This window comes from Drosophila yakuba, chromosome X (assembly GCF_016746365.2).
Source record: "Drosophila yakuba strain Tai18E2 chromosome X, Prin_Dyak_Tai18E2_2.1, whole genome shotgun sequence".
NCBI classification, from domain to species: Eukaryota; Metazoa; Arthropoda; class Insecta; order Diptera; family Drosophilidae; genus Drosophila; species Drosophila yakuba.
In genome coordinates, this window is record NC_052526.2 from 654,173 (window position 1) to 671,955 (window position 17,783).

At 53.4% G+C, this 17,783-nt stretch overlaps 6 protein-coding genes across 19 annotated transcripts in view; 2 read left to right on the forward strand and 4 right to left on the reverse strand.

The window, feature by feature from the left end:
• LOC6523841 (HEAT repeat-containing protein 6) lies at positions 1–3,227 on the forward strand. The gene has a single exon (XM_002099678.4). It carries the CDS (start codon positions 29–31, stop codon positions 3,164–3,166), a length of 3,138 nt encoding a protein of 1,045 aa, XP_002099714.1. The 5' UTR covers positions 1–28; the 3' UTR covers positions 3,167–3,227.
• An 805-nt stretch (positions 3,228–4,032) lies between these two features.
• LOC6523842 (retinoblastoma family protein) lies at positions 4,033–8,568 on the reverse strand. Its single transcript, XM_002099679.4, has 8 exons — positions 7,620–8,568; positions 7,409–7,548; positions 7,151–7,339; positions 6,730–7,084; positions 6,328–6,659; positions 5,298–6,033; positions 4,789–5,169; positions 4,033–4,717 (listed from the first exon to the last, which is right to left on the reverse strand). Exons 1-8 carry the CDS (start codon positions 7,806–7,808, stop codon positions 4,481–4,483), a joined length of 2,559 nt encoding a protein of 852 aa, XP_002099715.3. The 5' UTR covers positions 7,809–8,568; the 3' UTR covers positions 4,033–4,480.
• Positions 8,569–8,927: 359 nt separating this feature from the next.
• On the reverse strand, positions 8,928–10,248 carry LOC26536308. The gene has a single exon (XM_015189183.3). It carries the CDS (start codon positions 10,127–10,129, stop codon positions 9,056–9,058), a length of 1,074 nt encoding a protein of 357 aa, XP_015044669.1. The 5' UTR covers positions 10,130–10,248; the 3' UTR covers positions 8,928–9,055.
• Positions 10,249–10,311: 63 nt separating this feature from the next.
• Positions 10,312–12,649, reverse strand: LOC6540556 (WAS/WASL-interacting protein family member 3). Its single transcript, XM_039370650.1, has 2 exons — positions 10,650–12,649; positions 10,312–10,579 (listed from the first exon to the last, which is right to left on the reverse strand). Exons 1-2 carry the CDS (start codon positions 11,519–11,521, stop codon positions 10,498–10,500), a joined length of 954 nt encoding a protein of 317 aa, XP_039226584.1. The 5' UTR covers positions 11,522–12,649; the 3' UTR covers positions 10,312–10,497.
• Positions 12,650–12,734: 85 nt separating this feature from the next.
• Positions 12,735–14,923, forward strand: LOC6523847 (vesicle-trafficking protein SEC22b). The gene is made up of 4 exons (XM_002099684.4): positions 12,735–13,208; positions 13,304–13,413; positions 13,643–13,944; positions 14,030–14,923. Exons 1-4 carry the CDS (start codon positions 13,134–13,136, stop codon positions 14,176–14,178), a joined length of 636 nt encoding a protein of 211 aa, XP_002099720.1. The 5' UTR covers positions 12,735–13,133; the 3' UTR covers positions 14,179–14,923.
• Positions 14,924–14,974: 51 nt separating this feature from the next.
• The window catches only part of LOC6523848 (uncharacterized protein CG43867), an 89,356-nt gene continuing 86,547 nt past the window's right edge, over positions 14,975–17,783 (reverse strand). For all 14 annotated transcript variants that reach the window (XM_039377738.2, XM_039370070.2, XM_039370107.2 and 11 more), the window contains one exon: positions 14,975–17,740. In XM_039377738.2, coding sequence (XP_039233672.1) covers positions 16,481–17,740 — 1,260 coding nt within the window. In that variant the 3' untranslated portion in view covers positions 14,975–16,480. The remainder of the gene's footprint in view (positions 17,741–17,783) is intronic.

Genomic DNA, 17,783 nt, shown 5'->3' on the forward strand with positions numbered 1-17,783 from the left:
CATGAGGTAAACATTCGATAGAATAGAAATGGATCTGCGCCGGGACCTTCTGGAGGCGGAGTCTAGAGCGGATCAGGACGAGGCGGAGTGTCAGGCGCACTTGCTGCTCGTCCGGGAACTGGACCACGGCATCGGCGTCCCTGTGGGCGTGGCGGCGGATCGTCTGCAGCAGCTGGTCGCTGGCGTGCGAGCGAGAGGGCACCATGACTTGTTGCGTCTTTGGCAGCTGTGGCTCAACGAGCTTATCTTGGCCAGGAGGATAATTCTGGTGAGGTCCCACCTGCTAGTCGAAGAGCTAATGGCAGAAACGGAGTCGAGGCCGTCCGCCTCAGCTGCCAGCTTGATGCTGACCATGCTAAAAGCGACGCCGAAGGAGAAACTGGCTGCGTTCTGGCCAAGATTGAGCGCACTAACGCAAGCCAAAGATATGGACGCCGCCCTGTTGCTGCTGCAGTGCCAGGAACTTGTGCTGGCCGAGCTGGAGGAATCGCCGGAGGTGGGCGTGCACAGCCAGGGTCTGGTCAACTCGCTCATCAACATGCACTTGGAGGGCTGCTGGCTGGTCGCCAAGGAGCAGTTGCCCCTGCTGCTGGCGCAGAGTCTGCAGTTGACTCAGAAGCTGGTGACCAGGCAGCCCGACTATGCGGCGCAGAGAGTCCCCGAACTAATGGGGCTAGTCCAGTGCTACCTGCAGTATGGAGCTGACGGAGAAACCCAACTAAAGCCCAGGAAGTTGCCGCCCGCACAGCAGTCGGCTGCCTATGGTCAGGAGAAGGAAGAGGAAGACCAGCTGCCCGCCCAGATGGCCCGCTCTTGCGGCCGCAAGAACAAAGTGCGCAAGATGCGATCGCTCGCCAAACAGCGGAGCCAGGCGGTCAGTGAACACCAAGAGGGCAATCCGCGAGAGCGTATGTTGCTGATGGGTAATCAGGACTACGGCTGCCTAACTGGAGACTCGGCTGAGAACGGCCTGGCCTCCGATTCGGATCAGCACACAGAGAACAAGCACCATCGACAGCAAGCGGTCAAGGTGCGGATCTCCGCTCTACATTTGCTCAGCGCCCTGACCAATCAACTGCCCCGCCGCTCGTTGTACGGCTACTGGCACGTGCTGTTCCCCGACGGAGATGCGGGCGGTAGCCGCCACCTACTGCTCCTTGGCCTGAAGGACACCAATTCCCGCTGTCGAGCCCTGGCCTTGCAGGTGGGAGCGCAGCTGTTGTACGGATCGAAGTCATTCCTCAGCCAGGCATGCTCCCGCGGCCCCAGCAACTTTACGCCATTTGCCGTCAGCCTGGCCAGCTCTGTATTGACCGCTTATCGCACCTTGAGCGCCATCCTCGAGCGGGAGTATACGCCGCCGGTGCTGACCCAGTGCCTCAAGTGCTTGGCCGTTTTGGTGCAGGCCACGCCCTTTGACCAGCTGGAAATGGGCTTTGTTTACGAGTTTGTGGGTCACGTGAAAAAACTGACCAAGAGTGCGGACCCTCCGGTCGCCGTGTCCGCATTGCTGGTCATGGAAATGCTGGTGGGCACATCCAAGCTTACGCCGGAGATTGCCAGCTCCGTAGGACTGGCTCCTAGTCAGAGAAACCTTCAAATGGAACAGGCGAGCACGGTAGAAGAAACCCACCAGGAGCTGTGCGACTCCGATGCGGAGCTGGAACTCGAGGAGGAGGAGGAGGAGCAGCAGCCAGCGCAGAAAAATGTGGTGAATCCCACCCACACAGTGTCCCCATCCATTCCGCGCAATTCATGGTTGCTGCGGCAGGTGCTCCGCTTTCTGGAGGGCATGGGAACGCCATCCACCGTGCGCTTGGAGTGCTTCCAGGTGCTCCAGGCCATGGCCACACACATAGGCCTGCTGCGAGGACATCAGGTGCGTTTGTCAAAGGTGATATCCGCCGGACTGAGGGATCCCGCTATTGATGTGAAGCTGTACGCCGCACGCTGCTTGGACTCCGTTGGCTACCAACTGGGCAGGCTGTTGCCGGAACCGGCAGAACGGGAGCTGCAGATGTCCTTTTGGCTCTTACTGCTGCCGGCCACCTATGAAGCCTACGATTCCGCCGGGTTCTCCTTGAAGTGCGCGCTGTGCGACGCCCTGTCCAACATGGGAGCCTTTAGCTTCGAGAGACTCCCGGATGGCCAGAGGACCGCCCTGTTGGCCTTCCTAAGCGGTTGCGCCAGCGACGATCATGAGGAGCCACTGGTCAGGGGAGCCGCTTTGCGGGCTATGGCCGTCTACGTGCTGCATCCCTCGCTGAGGACGGATCTGGGATTTGTGGAGAACGCAGCCGAGCTGACCTTGCGCATTATCGGTGATTCCCAGCTGGTGGTGAGGATTAAGGCCGCCTGGGCCCTGGGGAACATCAGTGACGCCCTGGTGGCCGGCATTCCCAACCAGACCGAACGCATTTCCGCCGAACTTTTGGAACGCCTCATCCAGGCGGCCACGAAGAGCTGTGCCGACAACGACAAGGTCAGGGCCAATGCGGTACGTGCCCTGGGGAATCTCTTGCAGATCCTGCAGGCTCAGCCCCTGGGAAACGGTGAACAGATGCAAGTGGCCATGTCTAAGCTGCTGGACTGCGTCAAATCCTCGGGCAACGCAAAAGTAAAGTGGAATGCGTGCTACGCCATCGGAAACCTGGTGAAGCACAGGGCCTTCTTCACCAACAACCACCTGGCCGGCATCCTATTCCCCACCCTGTGCCAGTTGGTGGTGCAGCACGCCAACTTCAAAGTGCGCACCAATGCAGCCGGAGTTCTGCTGCAGGTCGAGCAGCGTCAGGACTTCAGCACCCACTTTCCGCAGGTATGGCGTTCCCTCCTGGACGCTCTGGTGCGCTCCAATGCGCTGGAAAGCTTCGAGGAGTACAACCACCGGGATGCACTCCAGCAACAGTTGTGCCTTGCCATTGCCCACCTGCTGACGCTGGCCAGGAGCTCGGATCTGCCGATGATGCGAGAGTACCTGGAGGAAGATCGCCTGGAGGAGGTGCGCGCCACGTGGCGGCGCGTCGCATTCCGCATTGTTCCCGAGCAGTCGGCTTCACTCTTCACCTGCAGTCCACTGCTGGAGCAGCGTCTGCAGGCGGAGGTCAGCAACCAGCAGCGCTGCGCCTTGGCGTTCATCACGAGCACACTTCGGCTGGACCCGTAGGAGCCTCCTGCTTTCACCTACCACCCCAGGAGTCCCACAAATAAATCCTCTCCTAGCGCAACCACATTATTGCATCATTTCTCAATCTCAAATACCAGGCGCGCAGAAAGATTACCACGTGCAAAACAATCAGCTGATCAGTTAAATTGGCGCTTCGACAGAGATGCCCGCGTGCCTCTCCATTTCGGCACGCGCCCATGTAATGCAAGGGACTTTCGTGCCTATCGTGATAAAATCGTGACACGCACACAAGAACAACGTGGTCGCTCATCACTGCTCTGCACTCAGATCCCAAGTAACGGTTCAGCTGCTCTCCTATTGGTCAGAAGGAGCTGGGGAGATCGAAATGGCAGCCATTTTGAAAAAGGGCAGCCATCATGAATAAGGGCGGCCATCATGAAAACGATCAGCTGTTTCAATAAATTCGAGCTGCCAGCTGCTGCTTGCTGCTGATTCTGTTCGCCTGTGGCAATCTGTCTAGGAAAAATGATGCCGAGTCGGAAATTTTGAGCGAGATTTGTGGATTCTCGGTGACTCAATACCAGGCGAACATAAATTTGCGTAGGGAGCAGGCTGACTTAATAGTTGCCTGCTGACTGGAAAGACGTATAGGGCGGGCTCATCTGATAAAATAACGGTTACCCCTCCGCCGCAGGCTTCCCATTGGTCAAATGGCGACTGGAAAAACATATGGGGCGGCCATCATGAAAAAGCGATCAGCTGTTTTGGTTAAATTTGAGCGGCCAGCTGGCGCTTGCTACTGTTTCTGTTCGCCTGGTGCCTGGAACTTGTAAAGTTGGCAGTTTCTACCGGAGAAAATTTGCTTGGCGGACGAAGTAAAAAATCCGTAAGTAATACAAGCGAAATCAATTTGTATAAAGTATATTTGTATATAAGCTTTTATATATAATGTGGATTGCCTTAATTTGATTTGTTTATTTGTTAGTGATTTAGAGACCGCGGCGCACCAGGATGCGGATCATTCGGGAGCCGCGACCGATGGATGTGTGTGGTGATCAAATATTTACTACAACTATTTCCAAGTGTTGGGTTAGCATATGAATTATATGGTTGGCTGGCGTTAAGCTAAATAAAAGGGGATGCATTAATATAGTTGGTTGCAATTGGATTTAAGTTAAAATGTCTAATAAAGAGTTAATATTTAAAAAAACAATCATAAAATAGTCGAACGTGCGCCGGAGGTGCCAGTTCGTAGAAAGCGCGGCCTTCGGCGCCAGATTTTGAAGTTCTTGTGGTTTTGTTTTTAGTTTTTGTAAAAGCCTTAAGTCTAATCTGCCCCCATAAGCCCCGTGTCTATGTCTCGTGTTCTCCTCCTCCTCCTCCTCCTGCGCCCCCAACGCCCCCGACGCCCTCCTCCGCGGGAACAGCGGGCCGCTGCTCGGCTGACTGCAGTTCCCGGTCGTCCATGACGGCCTTGATCTGGCTGAGGTGCGGGCGCTTCATCTCCACAATTCCGCCCAGTCCGGGCTCGTCGCCAAAGCTGAGCATGCGCTTGCCGCCGCGCACCTTTTCGTTCATAGCCTGAAGGTCCTGCGGGAATAGCACGTGGGGATTAGTTCATTAGATTAATCGATGCCAGAGCTGTGGAACGAACTACTTACCTTAGCGGGGCTGCGGCAGAAGCTGTAGACCATCTGGTTGGGCGACTGCTGTATCTCGTTCTTGGGCATCTGCGACACGAATAGCGAGTGGCTCTGGGTCACCTTCTTGGGCTGGGCGGTCCGTTCCTTCGGGTGCGGGGAGAGCTGCAGGTCCGAGATCCGGCCACTCACGTCCGGCGTTACGTTCAGGTAGTCGATGGCGAACTGCCGGATCACCGGCACGTATGTGTTGTTGTAGAAGTGAATGATGTCCTTCACCTTTGGCTCGCCGTCCTCGTTGTCGCCGATGAACACCTCGCGGTAGACGCTGTTCACCGCCTGCGGCTGGTTGCGATATGCCCGCATAATGTCGCTGAACTTGGGGTCCTCCATTCGCTTTACCTGCGGGTTGGAATGGAACGGATATTATAAGCGGGTCTCCAGCTGCATTTCTTCAATGCATTCCAAGAAGGTCATTATGTAAGCCAGCGAATCGGACAGAGACGGAAGAACGCAGTAGTGCTACTCACTCTTATGTAGATATATATTGCACACATAATATTTTGATCGAGGTGGCGGTCCTTCATCAAGTCCGTCTCGTGGGTGATCGAGTGCTCAAAGATGTGCCAGATGCACTCGGGCGTCTTCTCGCAGAGCGACAGCTCCGAGCACAGCTTCTGGATGCGCAGCCAGCCCAGCAGGTAGACCTTGCGCAGGAAGATCTGCAGGGCGCCGGCGGAGCGATCGAGGTTCACTCGGAGCCACGTGGGCAGCGGCAGTGGGAAGGAGGCGATCATATCCCAGACGGTCGAGTTCCGCGCCCAGGCCAGCCGCTCCAGACACGTCTCCTCGATGGAGTTAAGGTGCTTGATCAGCGACCGGTTCAGACAGCCCTCGTGCGAGCCGTGCCGCACCACGATCTCGATGATCTTCTGGAACTCGAACGCACTAATACTGAAACAGTCGAGCACCCACGGGAACTTGAGCTCCGTCTTGTAGGCCTCCAGCACCAGCTCCACGCAGCAGGCCATCAGCGTGATGTTGAAGATGTCCAGGGAGATCTTCTGCACCAGCAGTCGCTTGAGATCGATGTCGGGCTTGTTCCGAATTTCCGCCTGCAGGATCTGGTCGAGCAGGTAGAAGTAGAAGGACTTCGCCAGCCGGAAGCGGCTCCTCGCCTCCGTTGACGGATACTTGGCGAGGAATTTCTGCTTGATCCCCTCGATGATGCTCAGCAGCTTGGCGATTACCTCTTCGCCGGCTTGCCTAAGGAAGGGAAACATGGCGATATTAGAACGTGAGTTATGGAAATCAGTGTAGGATTCAATCCAATCGATCCTTGGACCAACTGAAACTGCTCGCGATTCGTGCTTGTGTCCCACGATTGATTCAGCGATCAAGTAGACTTAATGCTGATGGCGTGCACTAAACATGAGCTTTGTTTACAACACCGTGCACATACAGATAAGGCAAATGAGAAACAGCTTTCTTCGCGCACAGGTTTCGAACAGTACCCAGGAAAACTCGACACCCAAATACAAGGGCAACGGGCCTACTTACTTGACAAAGTCCGTGGGTTCCGTGATCCGGCCGAAGGCGGTCAGCTGCTTCACGTTGTTGGTGGCGTTGCGGACGGGCTCGAATTTGTCGCCGGCCATCGCGGTCTGCGCAGGCAGGTCTTGCTTGCGGGTGAGCGGGGTAACCGGCGGACGCAGGGACTGGTCGTTGAGGGCGGTGTGCTCCCCCGCATCGTAGGCACTCAGGATGCGCTCGTCGAATTCGCCAACACTCAGGACGTACTGCTCGTAGCTGATGTTGAGGGACTTGAGGTTGCGCTCGAAGTTTTCGTTAGCCAAAAGGCCCAGCATGGTGTCCTTGTTGCCGTAGATGGTCTGATCGGAGTGAGAACAGAACAAATGAATTTCTATTCAAGCTACGAACAAGAACTAACGTCACACTTACCGAAGCCTGAAAGAAGCTCGAAATGATCTGGCGGAAGGTGGTGGCCTTCATGGCTTTAGCCTCCTCGGTCATGTCGCAGAAGTAGGCCAGAATGCAGTGCGGCTTGTGACGAAAGTCCAGCTCCGTCCAGTTGCTCGGCAGGCCCTCGAACTTGGGGTTGATGAGATCGGTGCGCTTCTCGGCCAGCACATTGTTGTATATCAGGTCTATGCAGCAAATCATCAGGTTGAAGGATGTCACCAGGTCCACGGTGTTGCTCGGCTTTTGGTTCTTGGCGCAGAGGAACAGGCGCCAGCAGATGTCTTCCAGCTTGATGTACGAGCACTTCCCATGGCCGTGGTTGCCATGCAGCGAGCTGTTCCAAAGAGGGAAACTTTATGGTCACATACACTGTGTCAGATTGAGACGATGATATACGCACATGTACTTGGAGTGCTTCTTCTCGTTGGGTGGGCACGAGAAGATCATGTCAAAAATGGTGCAGAAACGCTTGTACAGAGTGAATGTGATGCTGAACTTGCGGTCCAGAACCTCGATCTCCTTGACGAACTCCTGCGGCAGGTTAGCCATGTCGCACCACTGCTTGATTTTGGTCTTGAAGTCGTATATGCTGGGGATTGGAATTGTGATGATTGAAATGGTTAGGTCAGGACTGCAGGCAGGAACCGCGGTAACTTACCTCATCTGGCAGCAGCGCAGCAAATTGTTCAGGGACACACAGTTGCCCCTCACCACCGCATCCTGGCCAATCACCGTGGGTGTGCTGCATCTTCGGCAGGCCGCATACAAGGCGCAGCACAGCCAGTGGAGGGACTCGCCCTGTTGGACAAGCAATGCAAACAAAGAAAGGGCGTTAGACTGGACACTACCTCTTCCACCTCGAAACTCACCTCCAAGGAGCACCTCTGGGACACCTCGTGGAACGCCTGGTAGCCCTGCTCCTCTGTCCGCCGGTCCATGTTGAGATCCCGGCACAGGTTCGTATACTTGGCCTTGGTCATCTCCAGGCTGTCGTCGCTGGTCGCCACCGATCCGCTGACCACCTCGGCGCCCAGCTCCTGGGGCTCAGCCTCGCTCATGGCTGCCGATGACTTCCCTGGCCCGGCTGCTTGCGGATGCTTTCCGCGGCGGTCGCTACTTCTTGCCGCAGCCTGAAGACGGCGGGCGGAGACGGGGTCGCCGTAGTAGGGGCTAGCAACCGGAACGCTGCTGAGGGCGATGAGCGGTGGGCGGTGGGCTGTGCGCTGTGGGCGGTGTGCGGGCCTTGCGCTGCTTCTGACTTCTCCTAGTGGCTGCCGGTGTGTGCTGCGCTGGCCGCCGCGCTCCTCGCGGACATGTAACTGCTTGCTTTTACGGGAGTTTACACTAAATTACATAAATAATGAACTTTCCCGCCGAAACGACTTGGGCGTGTGTGTTTGTGTGCGCGGGCGAGTGTGTGTGTGTGTTTGTGTGAGTGTGTGTTCGCGATACACCCTCCTCGGGGGAGCACAACAAAAGGGCGGGCGACAAGAGCAGGGACAAAGCGAACAGCGCTGCGATGCTGAGATTAGCCAGGACCACACCACGGCCACGGTTGTTGATTAAAACACATTAATAAAATCACTAATTTACAACTCCATCGCCGTGGAAAAGGCGGGAAAACTTGACAGGTCGAGTCGTGCAGGTGTGTTTGATCCACTCCGCGTTCGAACTATCGACTTCTGGCGCTGCGCGGGCGTTGTGGCCCTGGGTTTGGACTGTGGCAGGTGCGAGTGGAAAACTAATTTTTAGGCTACTACTTTATGATTTTGTGATTGGGCTGCATAGCCAGGGTCTGACACGTTAATATAAATGAATGGATTTTATGTTTAGCGGCTGGTATTTCGCCAGCGGTGGCCTGCGGTCACACTAACGCGCGCATTCGGCCCATTTAAACGTGCTGGAGCGGTACTACTAAAGGGCTTGGCGAGCATGCACGATGTTAGGTAATTACATGCCTGAGGTGGGAGACTTTGGTTGAAATATAAGGAAATAATTGAGAAAATGTACACATGCCAATGAAAACGTACTAGTGGAAATACACCTACAATGACACTTGCATGTGTCGTGCTTCAGTGTTGGTCAGCGGTCAAGGGCATTGAGCATAGACGATAGTTATCGCTGCCGCTGCCAACTTCTCAGTAATCGATAGCTGCGAATTTAAACACTGTATTCAATTTGGTAGAAATTCGCACAAATTCTTTCCGGACCACTTAAAAACATGCATACATACTATATTCACTACAAAATTTAAAGAACGTGCTTCCACAGAGGCCACAGATGGCCGCCCCTCCCTGCACCATGGCTAACGCTTCCTGACCAGGATCCGGAACAGCTCATGTCGCCGAACGAAGGCCGCCGTGAGCCCCGCCGCCGTGGATAGTTCGTGGATTTCCTGGGAGTCGGTGGCCAGACTGGAGCTCTTGGAATCGGAGGAATCCACTGCTTGCGGTGACTCATCCACACGAGCATTCCGCGTTTTTGGCTGAAGCGTCGTAGTGCCGCTGGCACGCCTGTGGTCACTGGCCTTTCTGGAGGTCGGGATCGGGGTGCTGCCCTCCTCCACCTGGCTGTCGGGTAGCTCGTGCAACACAAGGCGATGCAGTCTTTTGGACAGTTGGCTAGCAGACACCCTGTACTTGGTCAGCACACGTCTGAGCTCAAGGTCGAGCGCGTATGCACTTCCGGTGAGGGAATCGTTTTTCCTAAACGATTCTTTTATGGGCGTGTTCTCTGCGGCGGATCTGTTTGCGATACTTGTGCTGATGAAACTGGCCACGGAGGTCGCCTTGTCATGAGTCAGCTTCCTCGTCTCCTCCTCCACCTTCTCCGTCCGCGAACCCGTGTGGTGCACCGGAGCGCGATCCAAAGGCTTTCCTTCCTTTGCCTTCTGCTTAGCGAAGTCCATCTGAGCACGCACTCTGCGGGGAACACGGCCACGGCTGATGCTAGGACGCTGCCAGACGACCTTCCTCTTAGCTGAGCACTCCCGACTTAGGCGCTCCTGGCAAATGTCCATGAGCTTGGGTCGCCGGCTAACCGACGGATGAGGCCTACAGTGTGCGGTCAACAGGGTCCGATGATAAGTGACACCCTGGGCGATTGGTTGTCCGGTTTGCGGATCCACCCCCACGACGGTGGCGAGCACATAGGCCCCTGGACAGCGCATGCGCATCTCGCTGAGCGGGAAGTCAGTACTCAGTGGCTGCCGGCGCCACACCAGTTTCGTCGCCACCTTGACCTCCTCCTCAACCTTGAGCTCCTTCTCCACCTCGAGCTCCTCCTCCTGTTCCGGCTCGACGTAGTCAATTAGGCGCTGGAAGTTCGGACGCGGCAAGCCCACGCCGCAGAGTGCGTTAAACGATGCGGAGCAAAACATTTGGAATATCTTCCGAGTCCAGACATCAATTTTTTGCAACAGATTTCCGTTCCTGTCATATAAAAACTGTAGGCTTACGTGTAAAACTGATCGGAGCTTGGTGTGTGAAGTGGATGAGCATGAATAGTGCCTTCTGGGCAGCCTACTTAAATTCGAGAGCAGTACAAGAGACTATCCTAGTGTGTCTTAGCTAATCTATGACTGATTGCATATTGTATTTGGGCACAAAAAAATAATATAATACAGTAAAATAAAGTATATGAGGGACTCAGTGGGAACAGTCTAGCAAGACAGCCTCCTTCGAAAGCGCGAGCCTGGTTGTTTCCTCGGAAGGTACTCCGTTTTGGTCAGTCAGGTGCTGCACAGGATCACTCCCGCCAGTCGCCGATGATTTGGGAGGAGGGCACCAGCTCGAAGCGGGCGTTGGCCAGACTCGGTGGCACACCAAATCTGGAGCGAGATAGAGCGGAATGAGCTGGCCGGCAAGGTGACCACTTTTGTCGCTCTCGCTTCTGCTTACCTGGGTCGGAAGAAGGGAGTTGGGTGGCTCGGGAGTTTGGGAATGGAGAGAGGAGCGGGAGGTGCCGTCGCCTTGGGCTGGACTTCCGGTTTAACCTGCTGCCTGACAGGGGCAGTGCCCGCATCCACGCTGTCCAGGGTGTTCCTCACCACAAACTGCTGCTTGGGCTGTAGATTGGATGGCGGCCTGGTTCGAGCACCTGGCATGGGCATAAAGCGGAAGAGCCGGGTAGAGACGTCGTCATCTGGCGCGTCTTCGGTGGCCAAGTCAGCTCCTTCAGCCTCTCCGACTCCGTCAGCAGGCGGAGCAGCACCAGTACCAGTTCCAGCTTGACCACCGGCAGGCGGAGTAAACACGGCTGCCAGACGAACAGGCACGAAAGCCGGGAGCCTCACTGTAATGGGAGTTCCGGAGGGCGGCTGGGGAAAGCTCGGAAGAGCCGGAGCAGGCATTGCGATGGAAACGGGTATGGGAATGGGTCGTGGAGGAGGTGGTGGTGGTGGTGGCGGAGGTGTAGCTGGTCGACGTGTGGTGGAATCTGCTGGCGGCGCAGTCGTTGTCGTGGCCGACTCCTGCTCCACCTCCTTCCAGGCCTCCAGCAGGGTCAGCAGCTCATCCTTGCTCATGTGGCCCAGGCCAACGGGGCTGTAGCCCCACTCGCCCCCTCCGAGTCCGAGTCCGGCGCCAACACTATTCCAGCCCAGAGAGGGCAGGTGCTCCACTTGCTCCACGTGACCGAGGTGGCCCAGCGGAGCCTCGAACAGGCTCCTTTGGGGACGCGGGAGGAGCAGCTGCTGAGCAGCTAGCCCATTGCACAGAATCAGGATCTGCAGCAGGAGACCCAGGAGCGGCGCACGAACTGACCCGGCCATGACTGACTTTGTATTGTGGAGCCTCTAGGCGGAGCAGTGGCTTATATATACGTGGGTCTCCCTGCTTCCCACGGATCGAGGAACGAGGAAGGAGGCCAAGTCGAGCAAAACGGAAGCGCACGCATTTCGCTGCGGGTGATGCGATTACACGGTGAAAAAAGGTTGACTGCAATCCTCGCTGGGTGCAGAGTTAATTGCAATGCATTTGATTTCAGATCTCCGATTTTTTAAAATAGAAAACTTCCTCACATTCTTTTGCATGTGCAGAAATGTGAATGGTTCTTCGCAAGCGTTCGCAAGGCTTTGATTCATAATACCAATGAATAAATCGCCTTCGATTTGAACTATTTTCCTAGTGTAAAGATTGGTCCGGTGGTCACTTCAAACGCACACGCACCTCCATCTCCACCTCCATCGCCATTTCCACCGCCAAGTACCATGTAGTTAGGTCCCTGCCTCAAGTGCAAGTCCAAGTCCGGTTTCGCGGGCGAACCACTTTTCCTTCTGGGGCCGGCCACGACTGGGATGGATGTGGATGTCCACCATTCAGCAGATGGTCTCTGCGGCGAACCGGTTGGGCTTGGTCACCGACTTTTGGGCGGTCCACTTCCGGCATCTGCGCCAGTGGATTTGGAGCGGATTGCGCAACCGTCTGGAGCAGTCGAGGCTGCGAAAGTGGCGCGGCGTGCCAGGGATTCCGATTTATGTTGGTTAATTCTCTCAGTTCACCCAAATGGCAAACAGGAATGGGCTCTTTCTCCACAAGGCGCCAACTCCAAGTCCCAGTCCCATTAAATTCGAATGAAACAAATGGATCAGGTGGTAACTCAAAAAAGCGTTGGAATAGTGAAAAGCAAGAATAGAAGAATACTTTTATGAGAACTTTTGGGGATCCTGTATCCGTATCCTCGTTCAATTTACGCAATTTAAGGAGGAGCACAAGCTGCGGCCTAGGAAATTAGCTGGCGGAAAACCCCGGAAATGAAAAACCCCATTTTCAGGGGCGCGCTGTTTTCCAAACGAGTTGAATTAATCATTCCACATAAATTTGAACGAGCGAAAAGCCAAACAAAAAAACAAAAAACTGGTATAATGGACTTCCGTTAGTGTGACCGTTCGCGGCGGATTTCGCACTTTGCGGTATGCTGGCTATTTGCCACTTTTTGGTATATTTCCACGGACATACCGGTGACGTGGTTACATTGCAACAAACAGCCACAGAAACCCCCCAATCCAATTCAATCCGATCCCAGCCGCCCGCCAGCACTCCGCCACTCCGCGACGTTGCAACACAGTTTTCATGGTACCATCGAGCGTGCCCGATTCGAGGCAGAGTCCATTCACAAATCCCGGGCAGCGGAGGAGCACTCCGGCAAGCGCCGCCCCATCGGCTGAGTTGTGAAATCGAAGACGACGAGACGACTAGAACGCCCTGACACAAACTTCAGCCACTGGTGGTGACTGGACTGCATCGGGGCCACAGCGGAGCCACATCGGAGCTAAGTAGCAGCCAACGGGAGGAGGAGAAGGAGGAGGAGGCGGCGGCAAAGTGCAGCCGTGGCCAAGAAGACGCGACGCAATCGAGCAATCGTAACCAGAAACAGCAGAAGCCATGGCGCTGCTGACCATGATAGCCAGAGTCATCGATGGCCTGCCACTGGTGGGGACCATGCAGGATGACGAGCAGGTAGCCTAGCCGTGTGCATCACTTTCTAATCCCCTCCGTTCCGTTCCGTTTCGCTACCGCAACCAAGTCAGTCACTAAGTCACTTTCACTTTCAGAGCGGACGCAGCATACTGGACTACCAAAACCAGGCCAAGATGCTCTTCCGCAAGCTGGGCACCCACTCGCCGGCACGAAGCAGTATCGAGACCGGACCCTACCTATTCCAGTGAGTAACAAGGGCATATAAAAGACCATAGAAGTCTATAGAATCACACCATGGACAAAGGTTTTTCGGCTCTGCGGGTAGTCAGTGCTAGTTGATTTGGTTCCGTAGCAAAAAGTATTCACTTCATTTGAAACGAACCCAAATGAAACGTTCACTATCCGCAAAAAGCCGACCTATCCGGATGATGCAATGGACGCCCCAGTTAAATGATTACACATTATCCATGCAGCTACCTAATCGAGAACGACGTCTGCTACCTGGTGATGGTGGACAAGATGTACTCAAAGCGCCTGGCCTTCAACTACCTGGAGGACCTGGCCCAGGAGTTCCACGCCAACTACGGACGACGGGTCAACTCGGTGACGCGCCCATACGCATTCATCGAGTTCGACGTGTACATACAGAAGGCGAAAAAGCAGTTGACGGACCGCAGACGCAACATCAGCAGCATCAACACACAGCTGCAGGATGTGCAGCGCATCATGGTGCAAAACATTGACGACGTGCTCCAACGTGGCACAGTGCTGGCGGGTAACTATGACCTATCTCCAGACCGAGCGACTATCTACGCTTGATTGTGCCACTCACCCACTCACCCACCACCACTCCCTTTCAGAACTCGACACGAAGACGCAGAACCTGTCGATGATGTCGCAGAAGTACAAGAAGGACGCCAAGCTGCTCAACCGCAAGTCCATGTACGTGAAGGCGGCGGCCGTGGGCATCATATTTCTAGTGTTCATCCTCTACTTCTGGGTTCTGTAATATCAAGCAGTTCCAGCCGCGTGTCTGGGCCCTTGGCCACTCGGAGCGGCGCGTTCTTTGTTTGCGTCAAGCGTCAAAGACGCAAGACCAAAAGACATTTAGATTACGCCGACACCTCTACACCTCTACACCTGTACCCCAGAACGAACACACACGCTACCAGCCACACACCGTACATTTATGAATCATAAGCAGGCGAAAAAGTGAATAGCGAAACCCCTTCCAGCATACGATACGCATCGCTCCCGAGGCTTGTTTCACTTCTAATATTAACTTACCTTTGCGTTATTTACGGTCTGGGATTCCATTAACTATTAACTCCCATTTCACATTTCACGTTTCATTTCGCTCTGCGCTCGCTTTGTATGCGCAGGTTTTCTGAATATTTGATTACGAATCGGGTTCAGTTTAGACGACCTTTGAGCCACGTCGGGCGACGACGACGACGACCCCAAATCTGTAAATTATGAACGCCGATCCGTTTGTGTGTGTATGTGTGTGTATAAATGTCTAGATTGTAGATGGATCGCCATGCGATAGATACTGACTGCATAGCGAATCCGAATCCAAATCCGGCGGGGTGATTGATACAAACTGCAAGAACACCGCAAAAAACAAAGCAAAAGAAAAGAAAAGAAAACAAAAGAAATGAAAGTAAACAATAACAGTTTTAGGCAATTTATATGTATAAAATTAAGGCAAATAAATCAATTACGTTGTTTAATAAAGCGAACACAAAACTGTGCTCTGCGAATCTGTGTACCCAATCCCAAGCCCGAAGGATAGAAACGGCAGCTGGTTTTTGGTTTAGTTTTAATCGTTAATTTCCCTTTATATATATTTCGATTCACTGAGTGTGATGTGATACATTCGCCTATATAGTTTATATCCACTTGCAAGCCTTCGATTACGATTCACGATTCCTCCCAATGAATTGGTCGATCCTCACCTCTCATCTCCCATCTCGTCCCGTCTCGCTGAATTTCCGTTTTCGTTGCGTCTCGGCGCATATAAATTTGTAATATCAAATCTTTACAATTAGGAAAAAAATGCGCTGATGCCATATACACTGCTATATCGTAATTTGGTGTGTATAATTTTGTTAAATATCGAATCCGAATACATATATACGCTCCCTCTATAACTCTATATGAATGCATATGCTCTTGTGGGCCTGTGGTTGTGTGACAAAGTCTGCCATAATTAACTGGACAAAACTGGGCAAAGTAATGATCTACCGAATCTGGTTGCCTTCTCTGATTTCCGTGTATTCTGCTGAAGCTCTGGTGACTGGGATTTGCCCATGTGATTCCTGACACTGAAGTGGCTAAAAACGCGTTCCAAAATTAATTACGTGCTCTATAAAATTTGAGTTGAAGCGGAAACCATAGGAGTCGGGCGGGGCGTAACTATACTATAACATTTAGGTATAGATATAGATGGGGATGCTGCTTGGTTGATAGCCGTCCTGCACTAGGCTCAAAAATTCTTTAAAAAATATTTGCTTTTCTCGATTGGTTTCTGCTAATGCTAGTTCGCTTGATTCCATTTTTGGCTTCGTTTTGTATATTTATATTTCTCTCGTTCTTGGCTCCGACATCTACAAATTCAGAAGGCAGTTTCGCGCATGGAGGGACAATTACAAATTGAGATTCATTAAAAAGCATCGAAGAGCAATAACACTCGAACATATCATTTCATATCGTATAGGTGTGTTTTGCATTGCCGTTGCTTGTATGTTGGTTTAAACTAACAAAAAAAATACAAATCAATAGGACAGGAACAATCTAAACGTTGAGATTCTTGTTCTGCTTCGTTTCATCGCATACCTCATCCACTTTCGGGTATGCTGGGCTTAGGACTATTCAAAAAAATAATATATAATATATATATATATATATATAGGTATATATATGCTTGCTGCTGCGGTTTACAAAGTAGGTTTAGAGTACGAGTACCGTCGTTAGCTTAGAAAATAACTTTAGTGAGTGGTGCGCAAGGAGAAGAAGGTCCATCCCAGGCCGATTAGGCTAAGTCGTATTTCTACCGCTATCGCTATCCGTCTATCTTTATATCTTTCTATCTTTAGTTTCATACTGGTAGCCACTAGGCTGGTGCATATGTATCTGTTAGTTGTATATGTCTGTTTAGCTGTGATTTTCCACGTTTATGTACAATGTGTGATCCTCTAGCTGGAATTCGCTGACACCCATTCCTCTCTTCGCTCCTCTTCCATTTTTGATTATCTCTTCTGTAATCCTCGATCTGTAGGGAGCCAATCGTCCTCCAATCGTGCTCAGATCTATTTAATCCGCTGGTGATCCGGCGTGCTCTTCAGGATATCGGGCTGGTGGTGCTGTTGGATATGGTGGTGCTGGTGATGACCCGAGCTTAGAGTGCCCGGTTGACTTCCGCCGCCGGCGTGATGGGAGCTGCTTAGCGTGTGCGAGTGGTTTGAGTTAAGCGTGTGTGTCGCATGCGAATTGAGCGTATTGTGGGCCGTTGTGGTGGCATTTGTAGAGAACCCGGTGGCCACTGCTGAGCCACCACCCAGGGTCGGCCGTTGGGAGGTTCTCAGTGAGCGATGCGATCCATTCCTGGTCAGAGAGTTCATCTGCGGAGTGCCGGGCACCGTGTGGCCCAGGGCATTCATGTAGTCTGCTATCAGCAGTGTGACTTCCAATATTTTCGGCTTGCTCATTGCGAAGAGTAGCTTTTGCTCACAGCCTCCGCCGTCATCGTGGGAAACCACTAGCATGAAGTCGTCCTGGCAACCGCCAAAGGTCATAACGGAGCTATAGGGATACCTGGCGACCGGAGCCATTGTGGACAGCTCGAGGACATTGAGAGCATCTTCGGCGACAGCCAACCAGGCTACCGGGGTGGCTCCCGACGCGGCGTTGGATTCGGGATTCTGTCTGGGCTTCGCCTGGAACAAGCAAGCTCCGAAGTACGGCCACTTCCGGCAGCAGGTGAGGTAAATGCGCACACAGTCCAAGGTCGAGCGGCCCTTGAGGAGCATCCACTTGGAGACCAGCAGCTCCTGCACATCTTTCAGCTGCTCGGCACCTAGGGCGTCCCTATAGCGGTACGGATAGAACTTGTCCAGACCCTTGAGGCCCACACCCACATCCCTTGACTTCTCAAGCGAATAGTCGCCCATGTCGATCTGGGACATTAGCGAGGCCAGCTCCAAAGCCAGCTCTCTGGACAGGGGGAATCTGCCCTGGACAATCTGGGAATTGGTCTGATAGCAGAGTAGCAAACGCTCCTTATCTGTCTCGCACTTGATGGTGTGCTTCCAGTACAGACGGTTCTTGTAGCTAAGCTGAATCACCCGGGAGTTCTCGAACTTGCCTGATCCCTTCTCCCGCAGCGCCGTCTCCCACTTGCTGATCACGTCGCACAACTTGGCCAGCGGTTCCAGGTAGTGCTCCAAGTCCTTCTCGATAGGATCGTCGCTGAACAGGCAGAACCCGTTGGTGGCATCCCTTGTGCCCAGCTCGTGAGCCAAAGTGGCCTGGAACTCCTCGATGGTGGTGGATCCATCGAAGGAAACCACCTGCGGGTTTAATACAGAATGGTTAATCTTGTTTTACCATTCA